Here is a 15,787-nt window from a genome sequence, read left to right as displayed (position 1 = left end):
CAGTGTCCCAGCCCTGAGCCCCAAGAGAATCACTTATGACTGGTGCAGCTCTCCCAGCCCTCTGGATTCCCTCTGGATTCCGCTCTCATGTCTGGCCTCCGCGATACTTCCTCCGCTTTCCATGAACTCAGCCGCATATTTCCAAAAGTTTTTTGAACATTATGCCAGTCATTGTGATTATTCTCCGCTGGGAGGGTTCTTTAAGGCCGTATGGCGGGCTCTGGGGCTAGACAGAGAAGACCCTGTGAAAGAATTTGGGGGAGGTTCTTTAGACCTGGAAGTGAAGGGATGCCTTTGGGGCCTGTGTCAGGGAGGAACTCACCGGAAGCCCAGAAGCAAGGGAAGAGAGAGGAGTTGAGGCATCTGGAGGTGCAGGCTGGATCTGGCCACTCCCTATGTCCTACTCAGGCCCCTGCTTTCTTCCCAGCCTGTGGGAGGTGTCATTTAAGTCAGCCAGCCCTGGTTCTCCTTTGATGTTCCTTCTCCCAGGTCCTGCTGGTCACTTCATCTTTTATGTCCCCTTCCGAGAGCCGCAGTGGCTCAAACCCCAATCGTGTTCGCATTTTTGGGCCTGACAAGTTGGTCCGGGCAGCAGCAGAGAAGCGCTGGGACCGCGTCAAAATTGTTTGCAGCCAGCCCTACAGCAAGGTACCTGGGGTGGGAGCTGGGTCCTCAGTCCTGGGCAAGGAGAGAGGTGAGGGGCCAGCGTTCAGTCCCAGAGGGCTGGGAAGATGGGGCAGCTGGTCTCCCCAGGGGATTAGGAGGAGGCTGGTTGCCAGAGGTCTCTGAAGTGGGTTTGTCATCCTTCCCGTAGGTGATTCCCTAGAGGATGTCTGGGAAGGGCAAACTACAGGATCTCAGAGGGGAATGGGAGAAAGGGGCAGCTGACTTGGCAAAGGAGTAGTCCAGCAGTTACCATCGTGGGATCTGGAGTCAGACGCTAGGTCCACCACTTAGCTGTGTGACCTTGGGCAAGTGACTTAACCTTTCCGGCCTCAGTTTCCCGATCCTCATAGGGTTGCTGTGAGGTAGGGATGCTAAACTGTAGTGACAGTGAGACTCAAGTGTGTCATGACACCACCCAGTGGAAGTAGACTTCTTACCCGGGGACCTGTCTTGGGGGGGTGTTTGGCTGGTCATCCAGGGACCCACGCTCCTTGAGCTTATGGCTCTGTGTCCAGCTGGCAGAGTGGGAAAGAGCCTGGAGCATTTCTGTGTTCCAGAAGTGGCACACAGTGCTCCCTCCCATTCTGTGGTCAGGAATTCGGGCATGCGGGAGAGGATTTGCTCGGACCCGCAGCAGCCTCTGCCACTTGCCGTAAAGCTAACGGAACTGATGCACATGAAGAGAGGGCTTCAGTTGAGCCCAGCCCAGAGTTAGGGCTCGCTAGCAGGTTGATGTTATTATCGTCATCATTGTCCTCTGGGCACCTCCCTAGACATGTGTGTCCATAAGAGGGAAAGAGCCAGAAGGTGGTCTCCCCAAGTGAAAGGGGCTTGGGGCCAGGCCTCTGTCCTTGGCCAGACTTCCTGACCCCACCCTCCGTTCCCAGGACTCCCCCTATGGCCTGAGTTTTATACGGTTTCACAGCCCCCCAGACAAAGAGGAGGCAGAGGCTTCACCCCAGGTAAGCACTGCCCGCCAACCCCCACCCCCGAGCCTTCTCCCTCCCACTTCGCCCCCACCTGCCAACAGCCACTCACTGTGCTGACCTTGTGAGACCTTAGAAGGTGACGAAGCTTGGCCAGTTCCGCGTGAAGGAGGAGGATGAGGGTGCCAGCTCCCTGAGACCTGGGGCCCTCTTCTTCAGCCGGATTAATAAGACCCCCCCAGGTGAGCATGGAAGCTTGAGTCCTCAGTGAGTCCAGGGTTGGAACCTGAAAGTGGGTGTGAGGGAGGAGGAGCCTAGGGACTCCTGGGTTGGAGGGAGGAGGCGGCTGGGGGCCTGAACTCCTGGATCATTACTGGGCTTTGGGACCAACACTCTGTCCCCTGGGTAGGAGCAGAAGGGTCTCAGGGCCCAGCCCTCTCACCCCGGCTCTACTTTCTCCCTTGGTAGCCGCAGCCAGTGATCCGGCAGGACCCAGCTATGCAGCTGCTACCCTGCAGGCCTCTAGTGCCGCCTCTTCAGCCTCTCCGGTCTCCAGGGCAGTAGGCGGCAGCTCCAAGGTGAGATTGTCAGGCCCTGGTGGGGTGGAGAGGGCAGAGAGAGGCTAGAGGCCTCAACTCGTCCCAATCCCTCAGCCTCAAGAGTCCCCCAAAGGGAAGAGAAAGTTGGATTTGAACCAAGAAGAAAGGAAGACGCCCAGCAAACCATCAGCCCAGTCCTCACCACCTGCCATCAAGAGACCCAAATGTGAGTGCTGACTTCCTTGTTCTCGTAGGGGCCTGTGCTTTTCTGTCCTGGGAGAGGAGGGGCTGGGGGCCTGGACCCTGGGTCTGAGGGAGGAGGGGCTGGAGGCCTGGACTCCTTCCTGGGTCTGAGGGAGGAGGGACTGGGGGGCTGGACTCCTTCCTGGGTCTGAGGGAGGAGGGGCTGGGGGGCTGGACTCCTTCCTGGGTCTGAGGGAGGAGGGGCTGGGGGCCTGGACTCCTGGGTCTGAGGGAGGAGGGGCTGGGGGCCTGGACTCCTTCCTGGGTCTGAGGGAGGAGGGACTGGGGGGCTGGACTCCTTCCTGGGTCTGAGGGAGGAGGGGCTGGGGGGCTGGACTCCTTCCTGGGTATGAGGGAGAAGGGGCTGGGGGCCTGGACTCCTGGGTCTGAGGAAGGAGGAGCTGGGTTTAGTCCCCGTAGTACTGAGTGAATCCACCTTTGGCTTCCCAGTGCCAGCTCCCACCCGCATCCCAGCCACCACCCCAGTCTCTGCCCCAGCACGAGGCACAGTGCCAGGAAAGACCCGAGAAGGCACTGAACCCAGGGGACCCCGAGCTGGCCCGCAGGAGCTGGGGAAGATCCTTCAAGGTGTGGTGGTGGTGCTGAGTGGCTTCCAGAACCCCTTCCGCTCAGAGCTCCGAGACAAGGCCCTGGAGCTGGGGGCCAAATATCGGCCAGACTGGACTCCAGACAGCACCCACCTCATGTAGGCCTGTACCCTCCTCCCTACCTTGCTCCCCGCTGCTTCTCTGTCTCCCTTTGCCTCCTCTATCTTGCTTCCTCTCTCTCCCTGTCTACTCATCTGTCTCTGTCTCTTCAGTTCTCTGTATCCTTTGCCTCTTTTTCTGATTCCTACATCTTTCCCTTGGTCTCCTAATGTCTTTTCTGTTTCTCTCATATCCATCTCTTTCTCTCTGACTCATCTCTCTTTCTTCCCCCGTCCCCATCTCTCTTTCCCTTTCCCCGCTCAGACCACACCTGACTGACCACACCCTTCCTTCTGTTCCCCCACCAGCTGTGCCTTTGCCAACACCCCCAAGTACAGTCAGGTCCTAGGTCTCGGAGGCCGCATTGTGCGGAAAGAGTGGGTGCTGGACTGTCACCGAATGCGGCGTCGGCTGCCCTCACGGAGGTGAGGCCACCTGCATTCATGGGCTGCACACACGCATGCGTGCGACCCTGCCCCGTGTCCCCATGCTGGGCAGTGCCAGGGACTGGGAGAGAAATCAGACTGGGGCCTGCCGAGGGCTCCCCAGCGTCAGCAGGCTCCTGGGAGGAGGAGCAGGGGCTGCAGGGCTGCTGAGGAGGAGGGAGGACTTGGCCCGGGTGTCGGGGCTCCGTGAAGTCTGCTTGGGGAGAACGAGAAGCATGGCAGGCTGGAGAAACTGCACGCACGAGGCACATGTGCCCGGCATATGCGAAATCCCATGTACGTGTGCGACGTTCTTGTTATGATAGAGCTAGGGGACCCCTTCTCCTGGCGTGTCAGCCACTTATGGAATCACGAATGTACTGGCAAGGTCTTTAACAATGTATTTGCTTCTGAGAATTTTCCCTTAACTGGTAGGTATTCTCCTAGTGAGAAACTGCCTTTGATTCTCGAAGGGCAACATTATTTCTGATTTTTTTTTTTTTCCTTTCTGAAATGGGGCATTTCTTTCCCAAGAGGGCGGGGAAACCAGGGAGTGCCCAGGTCTCTGTTGTGCGTGGCTGCCATGCCTGACGGCTTCGGTGGGGCCCTTCCAGAGCTGGAAGCCAGGGCATCCTGAGGGATTAGTAAATGCCAGTTGCTGTGGCTTCCTGAGCACCCAAACCCTGCCCCATCTCCCCTGGAGGACACGCTGTGCTGTTCGTCTGAGGCTGGATTCCTCCCCTAGGTACCTCATGGCAGGGCCAGGCTCCAGCAGTGAGGATGAAGGCAGCTCTCATAGCGGCGGCAGCGGGGATGAAGCCCCCAAGCTTCCCCAAAAGGTCCTGTGCCCCCTGCCCTGGTGTGGGGGAGGGTGCAGCGGGAGGAGGACATGGGTCCGTCGTGGCCCCCAGACTCTCCATTCCTGCCTTCTGTAAGAACACACGCTCACACCCATGCTGCTCCCTGGCTCCTCAGCGCCCCCAGACCAAAACCAAGCCCCCTCAGGCAGCAGGACCCAGCTCACCTCAGAGACCCAAAATGCCAGAAGAGACCAAACCAGCCTCACCAGGGCCCCAGGAAGATACCGACACTGACGGGGAGCATTCAGGTCAGAGCCTGAGGGTCTGGGCCTGGACTCCTGGGTCTGAGGGAGAAGAAGGCTGGAAACCCAGACTGCTGCATCTAAGGGAGGTGGGGCTGGATCCCAGACAGTGGATCTGGGGGAGGGAAGGCGGAGGGTCCCAGATAGCTGGATCTGGAGGGCAGCTGAGGTTGGGGGTTGGCATGCCTGCATCTGTGCTTGGGTGAAAGACTGGGAGGGAGGGTTACCAAGCATGTGCCTTGCATTGACCAAGCTTCCACTTGCAGAAGAACAGGGCAATGGGGCAGAAGACTCTGGGGATACCGAGGATGAGCTGAGAAGGTAAGGTGGGGCTCGGGGGTCGAGGTGGCCCCAGGCTTGGGTGGAGGGGGATCTGGTCTGCATGTTCTTCCCCCACCCCTGTTGGCTCTCCCAGGGTGGCCGAGCAGAGGGAGCAAAAGCAGCCCCCTGACCAGGGGGAGAATGGCGAGGACCCGTATGCAGGATCCACAGATGAGAACACAGACAACGAGGGTCCCCCAGAGTCTCCTGACCTGCCAGTTCCCGAGCTCCCAGGTAGGAAATCCTTCCCTGCCTCCTGAAGTGGGATTTGTCACTTCTCAGCCATGACTCCCCCCCCCAGGCAGCCCTCGGATCGAGGCTGCTCTCCATGACTTGTGACTTGTCTCCCCACCACCTTCCCCCGTACTCCCTGCCTCTGCTGCCTTCTTGTTGCCTTAGAAAACAGGCATCCTCTCATGCCTTCTCTCTGTTCCCCCTCCTGACTTCGTACTGTGACCACCTCCATCACAGCGCAGTGCTGAGCGTGAACCCCTTTGGCCTTCCCCTCAAGTGCGAAAGGCACCTCCCTCACCTGCCCCCCAGGTTCGGTTTTGTCGGGGTGGGAGGTCACCCAGGCACCCAGATGACGTGGGCACTGATCTCTGTTGGGACCTAGTTGGTGATGGCATTGCTATTTGTCACTCCAACATGAATGCAGGGGGCATGGGATGGGGGCACGGGTCAGAGTCTTGGCCAGAAGAGCATGGAGAGAGAAGCTGGGCAGCCAGGTCTGAACAGAGTTGAGGGTCAGTGGCGATTAGAAGAGGCCGTTTCTATCTGGTTCCTTGTGGGTAATGGGTAGGAAAGTACTTTGATCCTCCAAAGCCCCAAAAGTGGCATCAGCAGTGGCATCAGCAACTTGATGGTTTGGAGAACCATGTTAAAATGGACCAAAGAAAAGAGCTGTCCTGAAGGTCAGAGCCCAAGACACCTAGCTCCCAGAAAGGTTCTGATGGACCTGGCTGAGAAGCACCGTTTGTCCTGGACGTCTCTGTCAGGGTTGCATGAACACCCCTCCCCAGCCGCTGCACTGGCCTCTTTCCTGTCTTGCCTCCAAGTGTTCTGTGGCTCCTGGCTGGGGCTTCGAAACTCTGGGGGCCTCACACTTGGCTCCTCCACCATCTCCCCTGCAGACTTCTTCCAGGGCAAACACTTCTTCCTGTACGGAGAGTTCCCCGGAGACGAGCGGCGGAAGCTCAGCCGCTATGTCACAGCCTTCAATGGGTCAGTGTGCAGGGGTGGGGGCGAGGGTAGGAGGGGGTGGTGCTAGCTTGTGGGAAGGAAAGCGATCTGAAGACGGAGGTGGGGCACGCCCTGCAGGATGGGCACAGGCCCTGCTCGCTCTGTTCGGCCTCCCTGGACGTGTAGCTTTTCCTCTCTTCGTCTTCTCTAAAAGAGGCTCTGAAAGGAGTAGCAGCAGTGGGAGCCCTCGGTATTGTGGCTATGGCCAGGCTGGCATAGGGGAGAATAACGGGGGCCCACAGGTAGCTTTGGAGAATGGTTGGGGACCAGGATGTCCAGAGAGGGGACACCGATTCTCTGCTTCTCTCCTCTCCTGCCAGGGAGCTTGAGGACTACATGAGCGACCGGGTCCAGTTTGTGATCACAGCACAGGAGTGGGACCCCAGTTTTGAGGAGGTGAGTTCCAGAAGGGCAGGGAAAGGGACACCCAACCCACCCTTGCGTCACCTCCATCCTCTCCTCACTCACATGTTCCCATATGCACCCTGCTCTGCCTTGCAGGCCCTGATGGACAACCCCTCCTTGGTGTTCGTCCGCCCCCGATGGATCTACAGTTGCAACGAGAAGCAGAAGTTACTTCCCCACCAGCTTTATGGGGTGGTGCCCCAGGCCTAAAGTATGTGCTTGCACGCGTATGCATGCGTGCGCACACACACGCACACGCATACACACGCACAGGCACACACACACACACAAGATGAGCTTAATAAAGGTGACCTGGTTTGGAGCAGCTGCCCCTCTTACTCGGAAATCTCCTGATCCTCCTCGAGGCTCCCAGCTTTCTGTCATATGTTTGGTTTTTGCTTCCCTTCTGAGGGTCAGGTGTCTTGGCTGCCTCAAGACCCCTGTCCTGGGGTCCTGGGAAGGATGAGGGGCTCTCCATCAAGGGTTTGGTAGGGAAAGAGCTCTTTGTTACTTTTTCCTGGCCACTTACCCCTGTGGTGGCAGGTGGCAGGGAATTGGGGTTCTAGCCCTCTGAGCCCATTGCTGGGTGGTGTTTATCCCTCTGTGGGTCCTGGGCTGGAGGCCTGGATGCTCATGAAGTCCATGTCCGTTCCCCTGGGCCACGTGTACCCCCCTTTCTCCAGGGCTTTCAGAAGTGGCTATAGAACTGTCAGCAGCAGTGGCAGAACAGGGTGAAGGGGTATTTTAATTACCCCCCTTCGAGCTTCCACCACATTTAAGTTGAGAACTGAGCGGGGTGTTAGAGAATTGGGCGGAAGCTAGGATGGGGTTCTAGGCAGGGGCCGTGGCGAGGGCAGAGGCCAGGAAGTGGGAACTAGCCTGGCTTGTCAGGGTCAGTTGTTTAAGAGGCTTTAGGGGCAGATCTGTCTGGAAGGATGGACATAGTCCTTGCAGCTGTGCTGACAGTAGCCCCTGGACCCGGCTGCTATTTAAATGAACCACAGTGACATGAAGGGAAAAGTTCACTGTGTCGGTCACACTGGCCACATTCCAAGCGCTCAGTGGGTGCTGTAATAGTGCGCAGATAAGGAACATTCACGTCACTGCAGAAGCAAAGAACAGGGCTGTCCTGAAGGGCTGCGAATGCCGGGTTGAGAAGCTCGGACATTATCCTGGAGCCGGGGAGGGCAGGAAGGGGTTGGAGCAGAGTGAAGGGCAGTCAGAGCTCAGTAACAAATTACCACCAACTTTATGTCTTAAACCTACAGAAATTCATAACCTTCCAGGTCAGGAGGACTGAAGTCCAAAATGGGTCTCACTGGGTTAAAAATCAGGGTGTAGGCAGGGCTGTGCTCCTGGAGGCTCTGGGAGGAAATCTGCTTCCTTGTCTTTTCCCCAGTTCCCCTTCTGTATTCAAGGCTAGCAGTGGCCAGTGGAGTCTTCCTCATGCCACATCACTCTGACACTGACTCTTCGGTCTCCTTCCACCTTCAAAGATCCTTGTGTTTACAACCAAGCCCACCTGGATAATCTGGGATAATCTCCCTGTTTTAAAGCCAGCCGATTAGCAACTTTTGATTCCTTCCACCCTAATTCTCCTTTGCCACAAAGCAGATTCGTGGGTTCTGGGGATCAGCACGTGGACATCTTTGGGAGGCCGTTATTCTGTCTACCATGCCCACCGTGTGTGAGATGGTGGGACGGACCGCGGCGTGAGAAGCAGACACAAGGCCCCACTCTCATGGGGCTGACATTCTGCCGGGGGAGAGACCGTGAGTGTGTTGTGCAGCGTTGAGCGCGAATGCAGGGCAGTGTTATAGAGCGATGGGACAGGGTGGCGTGCTTCAGAGAGTTGTCAGCGGGGAAGGTGTGTCAGAGGACTGACCCCTCTGCAGTGACTTGGGAGACGTAGGGGAGAGTCTGGGAGAACCATTCCAGGCCAAGGAAGCAGGTGCAAAGGCCCCCAGGCAGTAACTGGCTTGACCTGTATAAGGAGTAGCGGGCGGTCAGGGCGTCAGAGACTCCGGATCCACCCTGGCTCAGCACTGGCCCACTGTGTGGGTGCAGGCAAATGCTGTCTCTCCTGGCCTGTTTCCCCGTCTGTATGACAACAGTTGGACCAGACCCACACCTCTCAGATGCATTTGTGTCCCTGAAACTTTGATGGTGGTATGGTTGCTGTGGAGGAAATCTCCCAGGACAGCTCTGTATATAAACCTTGATGGGAACCGCACTATTCCAGGCAAAATCCAGGTGTCGGGGGCACTTAATCCTCCCCCTCGTTCACCCCTTCCCCAAGGCCTTGCCCAGGGGACTGGGTCTAGTCAGTGGCTGACCCAGCGGCCTGCTAATTTGCATTTGCCACCCCTGGTGCTGGATACTTCCACAAACCATCTCTCATTGCATCCACACATTTCAGATCGCAAGTAAAACTCGGCCTCCTCAAAAAGCTCTTCTCTAACCCTCTATGTAATAGTATGTGCCTGGTGTACACTCTTACAGTGTTGGATCTCTTGTCATAGTTGTAACTTGATTTGTTCACGGTCAGATCTACCAGTCTCTTCCTCTGTGATGTACATTTCTTGTATATTAAGGATTTTTTTCTGTACCTCTGAGGTTGCCAAGATAGACTCCTTTATCATTTCCATCTATTTTGTTTTTCAAATTTAGATCTTAAGTCACTGGGAACTTATTTTTGTGTGTGGTATGAGATCAGGATCTGTGCGTTTCCTGTTGCTGCTGTAACACTATCCCAAGCTTCGTAGCCTTAAACAACACAGATTTATTTGCTTATAGTTCTGTAGGTCAGTAGTCCCAGCTTCTGTCTCAGTGCACTAAAATCATGGTGTCTGCAAAGCTGTGCCCCTTCCGGGGACGATCCATTTCCTTACCTCTTCCAGTCTCTAGAGGCTGCCTGAATCTCTTGAATCATGGCCCTGCATCCCTCTGGTGTCCGTTTTCATTGTCACATCCCCTCTGACTCTCCTGCTTCCCTCTTTCCCATATCAGGACCCTTGTGATTACATCAGGCCCCCTGGAATAATCAGGATAATCTCCCCATCTCAAGGTCCTTAATCATGAATCTGCAAAGTACCTTCTGCCATATGTGAACTAACACACTCAGGTTCCGGGGATTAGGATGTGGACTTCTTGGGGGACCATTATTCTGCCTCCACAGGATCCCACTTAATTTTCTTCCAGATCTCTCAGCTCATTCACAGATGAGCCTGTCCTTGCCCCATTCACCTACAGCAGAGATCTGCAAACTACATCCCATAGGCAAAATCCAGCTCACTATCATTTTGGTAAAGTTTTACTGGACCAGAGCCACACTCATTCATTTGTGTATCATCATGCGTGCGGCTGCTTTTGTACTCCAGGGGCAGAGCTGGGTAGTTGTGGCAGACAGTGTGGCCGGCAAAACCTAAAAATATATACTATTGGGCCCTTTCTAGAAGAAGTGTGCCAACCCCTGATCTACTCATGGGGATTGTCACTTGTCAGGACCTCCTGTGAGCACAGGGCCGTTTCTGAGCCCTCGGTTCCCTTCCACTCGCTTGTTCCCAGGCCAACACCACAGATGTCATTCTTAGGACTCTGAAATCATTCCTGGTACCTGGGCTGGGGGTGGGGGTGGAGGGCAAGGCTCCCTCCTCTACTTTGTTCTTCAAGATGGGCTTGAAGATGGCTGCTTTACTTTTTTCTTTTTTTTTTTTTTTGGCCACTACTTGATTAGTGCCCACTTCCCTCACTAGACCAGGCCCACCTTGTTCACTGGTCTGTGCCTACCACCCTGGGCAGGGTCCAGCACGTGATAGGCCTTAATACACATCTGAAGAATGAAGCACAGTCTACTGTGAGCTCATTCTTATTTTACAGCAGGAGAAACAGGCTCCAAGAAGGGAACTCACTGCCAGAGATGGTGCTTGTGCCCTTACAAGGCCTCCTAGCACTCCCACGTTATGGATAAGTCATCCGAGTCCAGAGAAGTGACACAGCTTGTCCAGGGTCCCCTGGCTCATAAGTAGTGGATCAGGGCTGGCTCCAAAGCTTGAGCTTTGGAAAATGTTTATACTATTAGCAGTGTGCCCTTTGTTCTTGCTTTTATCATTTCGTATATTTAGGGACTCATTCCACATCTGTACAAATAGAGCTTTTCTTCTTGTAGCAACATAGTCCATTCTATGGCTGTACGGTAATTCATTAGCTGGCCCCCTCTTGATGGGCACTTGGGTGGTTTCCCAACATCCTTATGCCTTTTTGAACATATGAACATCCTTATGCCTTTTTCAGCGCTTGAGTTTATCTATAAGATAAGTTCCTAGAAGTGGAATAGTTGACACGAGCATGTGAGCATTTTAAATTTTTTATGGACAGTCAAATGGCCAAAATGGAGGCACCAATTTAACTTACAATAAGGAGAGACCCTGTTTCCCCACATTCCTCATCAACCAACGATGCTAGCTGACTTTATTTTTGCCTTATGGATAGGAGGGAAAAACGAGAACCAGGGCTTGCTTTCAAACCACAGCTCCAAGCCCATGGTTTGGGGCCTAGCGCTAACTCTGTGTGGGCGACACCTTCTCCTCCCCCAACAGGTGAGCAAAGAATTCCTCGGCCTTATAAGTTGGAGCCCAGTCTGGAGCCAGTCTCCCTGCCAGCTGTCTGGTCGAGACAAGTCCATACAGCCCAGCTTAAAAATGCCACCTCTTTACTGAGCCAGGCTGGTAGCAGAGGGGGCTGTGAGCCAAGCGGAGGATTCACTCGCGCTCCCCCTGGCTCTCAGCCTGGTGGTGGCTGCGCTGGTGAAGGAGCAGGAGGCGTCTTTGGCCAAAGGCCTGGTCACAGCTGGAGCAGCGATGCCGGACTGTGGCCTGGCTGCCTGGTGCCGTTGGGGGATCATGACAGAGGCGATGGGCGGCCAGTTTGGAGGGGAATGAAAAAGCCTTGGGGCAGTGCGGGCAAGGATAGGGGCGGGCATCCGTGGCATGGTGCGTGTGGCGGTGGGCTGCAAGCTTGGAGGGGTAGCAGAAGGACTTGGGGCAATCGGGGCACGGGTAGGGGCGGGCGGGCGCGTGGGTCCAGAGGTGGGCTGCCAGTTTGGAGCGGTGGCCAAAGGCCTTTGGGCAGTGCGGGCACGGGTGTGGGCGGGCACCACTGTGTGTGAGGCGGTGGGCTGCCAGCTTGGAGGGGTAGGAGAAGGCCTTGGGGCAATCGGGGCATGGGTGGGGGCGGGCGCCGCCGTGTGCCAGCCGGTGCGTGGCCAGCTTGGACGGGTACGAGAAGGCCTTGTCACAGTCAGGGCAGCGGTGCGGGCGCTGCGGCGGGGGCCGCCGGCGGGGTCGGGAAGGCGCCCCCGCGGACGTGGCAGGCCCTGGAACCGACTGGCTGGGCTTCTGCGGCGAGCCCTGGTGGGGAGCTACAGGACAGGAGGGCTGGTGGGCTCCAGGCATCAGCCAACACCCTCAATCTAGGCCAGGCTTCCCTTCCCCCTCCCCAAATTTGACACCTCAAGAGTCATCTGGGATTCCTCAAATGACATGTCTCTATTCCCTACCTGCTGCCATGCATCGTCTTAAGGGGCCCCAAAGGGTTACCTGGCTGGAAACCCAAAGCTAAGATGTCCGTTTCTAGTATATTCCCAAGTGATGACCCTGAAATTCCGCATATCAAGCTCCCTGACCCTTAATTTTCTGAGCCCTAAAAATCACTTAAGTTCCCCAAAGCCAATAGTAGGATTCCCCAGAACGTATTTGTGGAGTATCCCAAATGGTCATCACTCTAGGCCTTCAAACTTGCACCCTGAGATTCCCTCAAAATATGATTTTCTTAGCCCCAATTCCTGTAGAATGCCCCCCTACCCACAGGCGGGACCACTCTCACCTCCTCCCTTGGTTACTGGTTCCTTGCCAGTAGGACTAGGATCGGTGTCCCCGGCCGCGGACTCTGCATCTCGTTCCAGCATCTTGCTGGCCCAGGAACCCAGAGGGAGGTAGGCGATGCCGGTGATTACCAGGCTGACGGGGATAGGGCTGTAGGGCCTAAAATCAGGGACCAGACTGTTTAGGAGCAGGGTCTTTTTAAGCCTTGAATCCAAAGGCGGGCGTTACGCGAAGGCGGAGCCTAAGAGCACAACGGGCGGGGTTTATGCAAACCTGACCCTTCGCGACTTGGACCCAGGGTTGGAGCCCGCGAGCAGAGTTGGCGGGGCCTCTACTACTTAAACGCAGGGGCCGCCCTGCGCGCAGAGCTGGCTAGGCCTCTACACAGAGTGGGCGGGACCTCCCCCCCTCCCCAGAACCTCCCAGCCGTGGAAGCAAAGACGGGAATGGGCGGGGCTATATAGACAGGACCCAGACCTACTCAGACCCAGGGGAGGGGCCTTCGAGAGGAGAGGGCGGGTCTTTTACAACTCTGTCCCAGGGGAGGAGCCTGAGCTCAGTGGGCGGGATTTCACCTCCAATAGGTAGTTTTACCCGAGTCTTGGTTTAGTCTCAGTCCATTGACGCAGCGTGAACTGCTTCCTTCTTGTTGCTAAATTTCATCCCCAGCGTGGAGGGTAGGGGAGACCTAGAGGAAGATGCAGAAAGAAGTGGCATGTCTTGCGATCCAGAGACCCCTAACGGATTTTCCCCTCAGTGCCCCAAGCGTCCGGGCTTCAATGCACGCCTCGGAATCTTGGCATTCGGGCACCAATGCACCTTACCAAGGCTCAGGCACCAATGCAGTCCCTCCAGAACCTATGCATCAGGACGCCAATCGATTCTTTTCCGGGAGATCTTGGCGTCTAGCCCCCAGTCCACTTCCCGAAGACCCAGGCGTCCAGGCCCGGACCCGTGCCCGCCTCACCTGCGGAAGGCCCCTCCCCGGGGGCGGGGCTCCGGGCCCCTCCCGCAGCGGCCGCCGCAGCCGCTGCGCTGCCTTCGGACGCGGCAAAGCTGCACGGTCCGGCGCGTGCCCAGCGACGGGAGGGGAGGGAGCGCGCGTGAGCTGCCCGGCCCAGCCTCATTTCCATCCCCTCCTCCCACGCGGGGCCGGTGGGGGCGTCAGTACGCACGCGCAGTCGCGGCCAGCAGAGGCTGCTGCGGGGGAGAAGAAATGGAAGGAGGGGTGGATGCGCAAGGCAGGCAAGTTGGTGAGCAAGCGCGGAGCTACCGGTAGAAGGGCCATAAGAAAGTACACTGCGGGTTGCGGGGCCTACGGTGGCTGACTGGAGTCAAGCACGTGCAGGACCGAACTCGGGGAAACTGAGCTTAGAGATCACTGAGACAGGGCCCAACATATGCGCCTTCCTTTTCTATGTCCCCCTCCCTTTCGAGAATTCTGTTGGGAGCTTGAGTTCCCTCTCCGGAAGGAGTTTCAAGAGCCGGGTGCCCATTTCTGCCCTCAAAGCGTTTGCAAAGAAATCAGGCCAATTCGTGAGAGGGCGGGGCGGAACGCCAGGCTTTGAGCAAGCTGACGCCCAATAAAAAACATGTTATTTGCATAGCGCCCCGGCTCCCTTCGCCATTGGGTGATTCAAGAATCTCAGCCCCTCCCACCTCGGCGCCGCTGTTCTGATGTCGCGAGGGGATGGGGCGGCAGTTCCGTAGCATCACTGCGGGAGTTCTTGGGAGGGCGGGAGCTTCTAGTGCTAGGCCCAGGGTGGCACGCTTGGCACCTTTCCCCGGGGCTGTGATGGTGCACTTTTCCGCCCAGCACGGGAGTGACCGTGAAGTGCCCATAAAAAGGCCCTGCATGGGTATGTCTTCAGTCTGATAACCCACAAGGTCTGGCGAGTACTGGGAGCCATGGGAGTTAGACGGTGGGGTTATTCGAGCTCTGGAGCCAGATTGCCTGGGTAACTGATTGGCTAGGCCACTTTCTAGCTGTGTAATCTTGGCCAAGTCTCTCCACCTTTCTGGGTTGTTTGGATGAAATTCAGTAATCAATGGAAAGTTTAGAACAGTGCCTACAGTGGTCAGTAGTACACGTTATCAATGTTACTTCTTGTTTTTATTGTGCACTGAACTAGGCCATGATGGGATCAAGATGGGATCCCAGAACAGCAAGCGCAGAGAGCTCAAGGTGGGAAGGAGTATGCTGTGTTCGGGGGATCTTTCTTACCTCAATGCTCCAAACTTACCTTCCTTCCAGTGCTGGTATATTCCATGGTCCATCCTACTTCAGGGCTTTTGCACTAGTGATTCCCTCTGTCCCCCAAGGTCATTCCTCCATCAAATTGCTGTCTGACTCCCCTGTCTGATCTCATTTTAAATGCTAGCACTGCAGAGGGCCTCCCTTGTCCACCCTAGCTCATGGAGCCCCTTTCCCTCCCTCTGTTGTCACATCTCCCTTGTATGCATGTAACACAGTATACCTGTCCTCTAGACTATATGCTCTGTTAAGATGAACAACCTGTCTTATCACTCTGTCCAGAACAGAGCTTAGCACATAGTAGGTGTCCAATAACTCTGTATCAGATAAATGCTGGAAAGAGTTAACAGCCAGAAACTCCCTGTGATGGGAAGATAGAATTATGTGGACAATGGAGAACTTGAGGTCAATGAGTTAGAAAGAGCCCTAGCTGAGTGGGAAACCAAGGGAGGGTTTTAAATATGGGAAGTGACATGAACTACTTTAGGTTTTCATATACTCTTTTTTTTTTCTTTTTTTACTTTTTTTTAGGTTATGGAAAATTTCAAACACAACCAAAAGGAGAGGAAGAGTATAATCAGCCCCTCACCAGCCCATCACCCAGGTTCATCATGACCAATCTTCTTCCACCACCCCCTGCCCCTTAAGGTCCTTGAAGCAAACTGCACACATTTCATCCAGAAACACTTCAGTGTATGTCTCTAAAAAATAAGGACTCTCTTTCAGTCTTTTAAACACAACCCAAAGTATCAGTACCAAACTTTTAAACTTTAGAGTCATTTCTTTACATTATCACATTTCTCCCATGGTCCCATGTATATCTTGTTTTTCCTTTCCAGAACAATGTTTTCTTTCAAACATACAGAAAGTGTGAGAGAACAGAATTGTTCTCTGCGTTAATAATACAAGTGGCGCCAGCATCAACAATTTTCTACTCATGGCTGATGTTGTTTCATTTCTCCCACCCACGCCTCCCAGATGATTTTGAAGCTCTATGCCAGACATCACATCCCATAAATATCTTTTTATTACACTTGGTGTATCTGCTTCGGGATCTAAACAAGATCTACACGCT

At 55.3% G+C, this 15,787-nt stretch overlaps 2 protein-coding genes and 1 long non-coding RNA gene across 7 annotated transcripts in view; 2 read left to right on the top strand and 1 right to left on the bottom strand.

Moving 5' to 3' along the window:
- XRCC1 (X-ray repair cross complementing 1) overlaps positions 1 to 6,898 on the top strand; it is a 24,803-nt gene extending 17,905 nt beyond the window's left edge. The window contains exons 4-17 of the mRNA XM_026482159.4: positions 490 to 648; positions 1,554 to 1,628; positions 1,729 to 1,834; positions 2,061 to 2,170; positions 2,246 to 2,357; positions 2,825 to 3,080; positions 3,390 to 3,506; positions 4,252 to 4,345; positions 4,482 to 4,614; positions 4,875 to 4,929; positions 5,024 to 5,163; positions 6,063 to 6,153; positions 6,492 to 6,567; positions 6,673 to 6,898. Coding sequence (XP_026337944.1) covers positions 490 to 648; positions 1,554 to 1,628; positions 1,729 to 1,834; positions 2,061 to 2,170; positions 2,246 to 2,357; positions 2,825 to 3,080; positions 3,390 to 3,506; positions 4,252 to 4,345; positions 4,482 to 4,614; positions 4,875 to 4,929; positions 5,024 to 5,163; positions 6,063 to 6,153; positions 6,492 to 6,567; positions 6,673 to 6,786 — 1,638 coding nt within the window. The 3' untranslated portion in view covers positions 6,787 to 6,898. The remainder of the gene's footprint in view (positions 1 to 489; positions 649 to 1,553; positions 1,629 to 1,728; positions 1,835 to 2,060; positions 2,171 to 2,245; positions 2,358 to 2,824; positions 3,081 to 3,389; positions 3,507 to 4,251; positions 4,346 to 4,481; positions 4,615 to 4,874; positions 4,930 to 5,023; positions 5,164 to 6,062; positions 6,154 to 6,491; positions 6,568 to 6,672) is intronic.
- On the bottom strand, positions 6 to 13,954 carry ZNF575 (zinc finger protein 575). 5 transcript variants are annotated; one of them, XR_007191036.2, is made up of 4 exons: positions 12,460 to 12,549; positions 1,714 to 2,186; positions 323 to 428; positions 6 to 242 (listed from the first exon to the last, which is right to left on the bottom strand). XR_007191036.2 is itself a non-coding variant. In XM_026482163.4 (4 exons), exons 3-4 carry the CDS (start codon positions 12,539 to 12,541, stop codon positions 11,337 to 11,339), a joined length of 741 nt encoding a protein of 246 aa, XP_026337948.1. In that variant the 5' UTR covers positions 12,542 to 12,617; positions 13,053 to 13,146; positions 13,634 to 13,954; the 3' UTR covers positions 10,905 to 11,336. The 5 variants fall into 5 exon arrangements, 4 of the variants coding, with proteins under 4 accessions (XP_026337948.1, XP_026337947.1, XP_048079780.1 ...); XM_026482163.4 differs by lacking the exons at positions 6 to 242; positions 323 to 428; positions 1,714 to 2,186 and adding exons at positions 10,905 to 11,995; positions 13,053 to 13,146; positions 13,634 to 13,954 and having other exon boundaries at positions 12,460 to 12,617; XM_026482162.4 differs by lacking the exons at positions 6 to 242; positions 323 to 428; positions 1,714 to 2,186 and adding exons at positions 10,905 to 11,995; positions 13,053 to 13,146; positions 13,426 to 13,507 and having other exon boundaries at positions 12,460 to 12,617.
- Positions 13,475 to 15,787, top strand: LOC125283294 (uncharacterized). The gene is made up of 3 exons (XR_007191038.2): positions 13,475 to 13,711; positions 14,591 to 14,643; positions 15,244 to 15,787. It is a non-coding gene; the product is annotated as an uncharacterized LOC125283294 (long non-coding RNA).

This window comes from Ursus arctos, unplaced genomic scaffold (genome assembly GCF_023065955.2).
Source record: "Ursus arctos isolate Adak ecotype North America unplaced genomic scaffold, UrsArc2.0 scaffold_19, whole genome shotgun sequence".
Classification (NCBI taxonomy): Eukaryota; Metazoa; Chordata; class Mammalia; order Carnivora; family Ursidae; genus Ursus; species Ursus arctos.
Note: the sequence above shows the minus strand (reverse complement) of the source record. Positions and strands in the feature narration are given on the sequence as shown.

Bases quoted from the DNA above. Each gene is read 5' to 3' on its own strand.
- ZNF575 (XM_026482163.4), bottom strand. From the start codon at position 12,541: ATGCTGGAACGAGATGCAGAGTCCGCGGCCGGGGACACCGATCCTAGT. The intron at 11,996-12,459 runs GTGAGAGTGGTC...CCTGTCCTGTAG, and splicing joins ACCAGTAACCAAGGGAGGAG to CTCCCCACCAGGGCTCGCCG.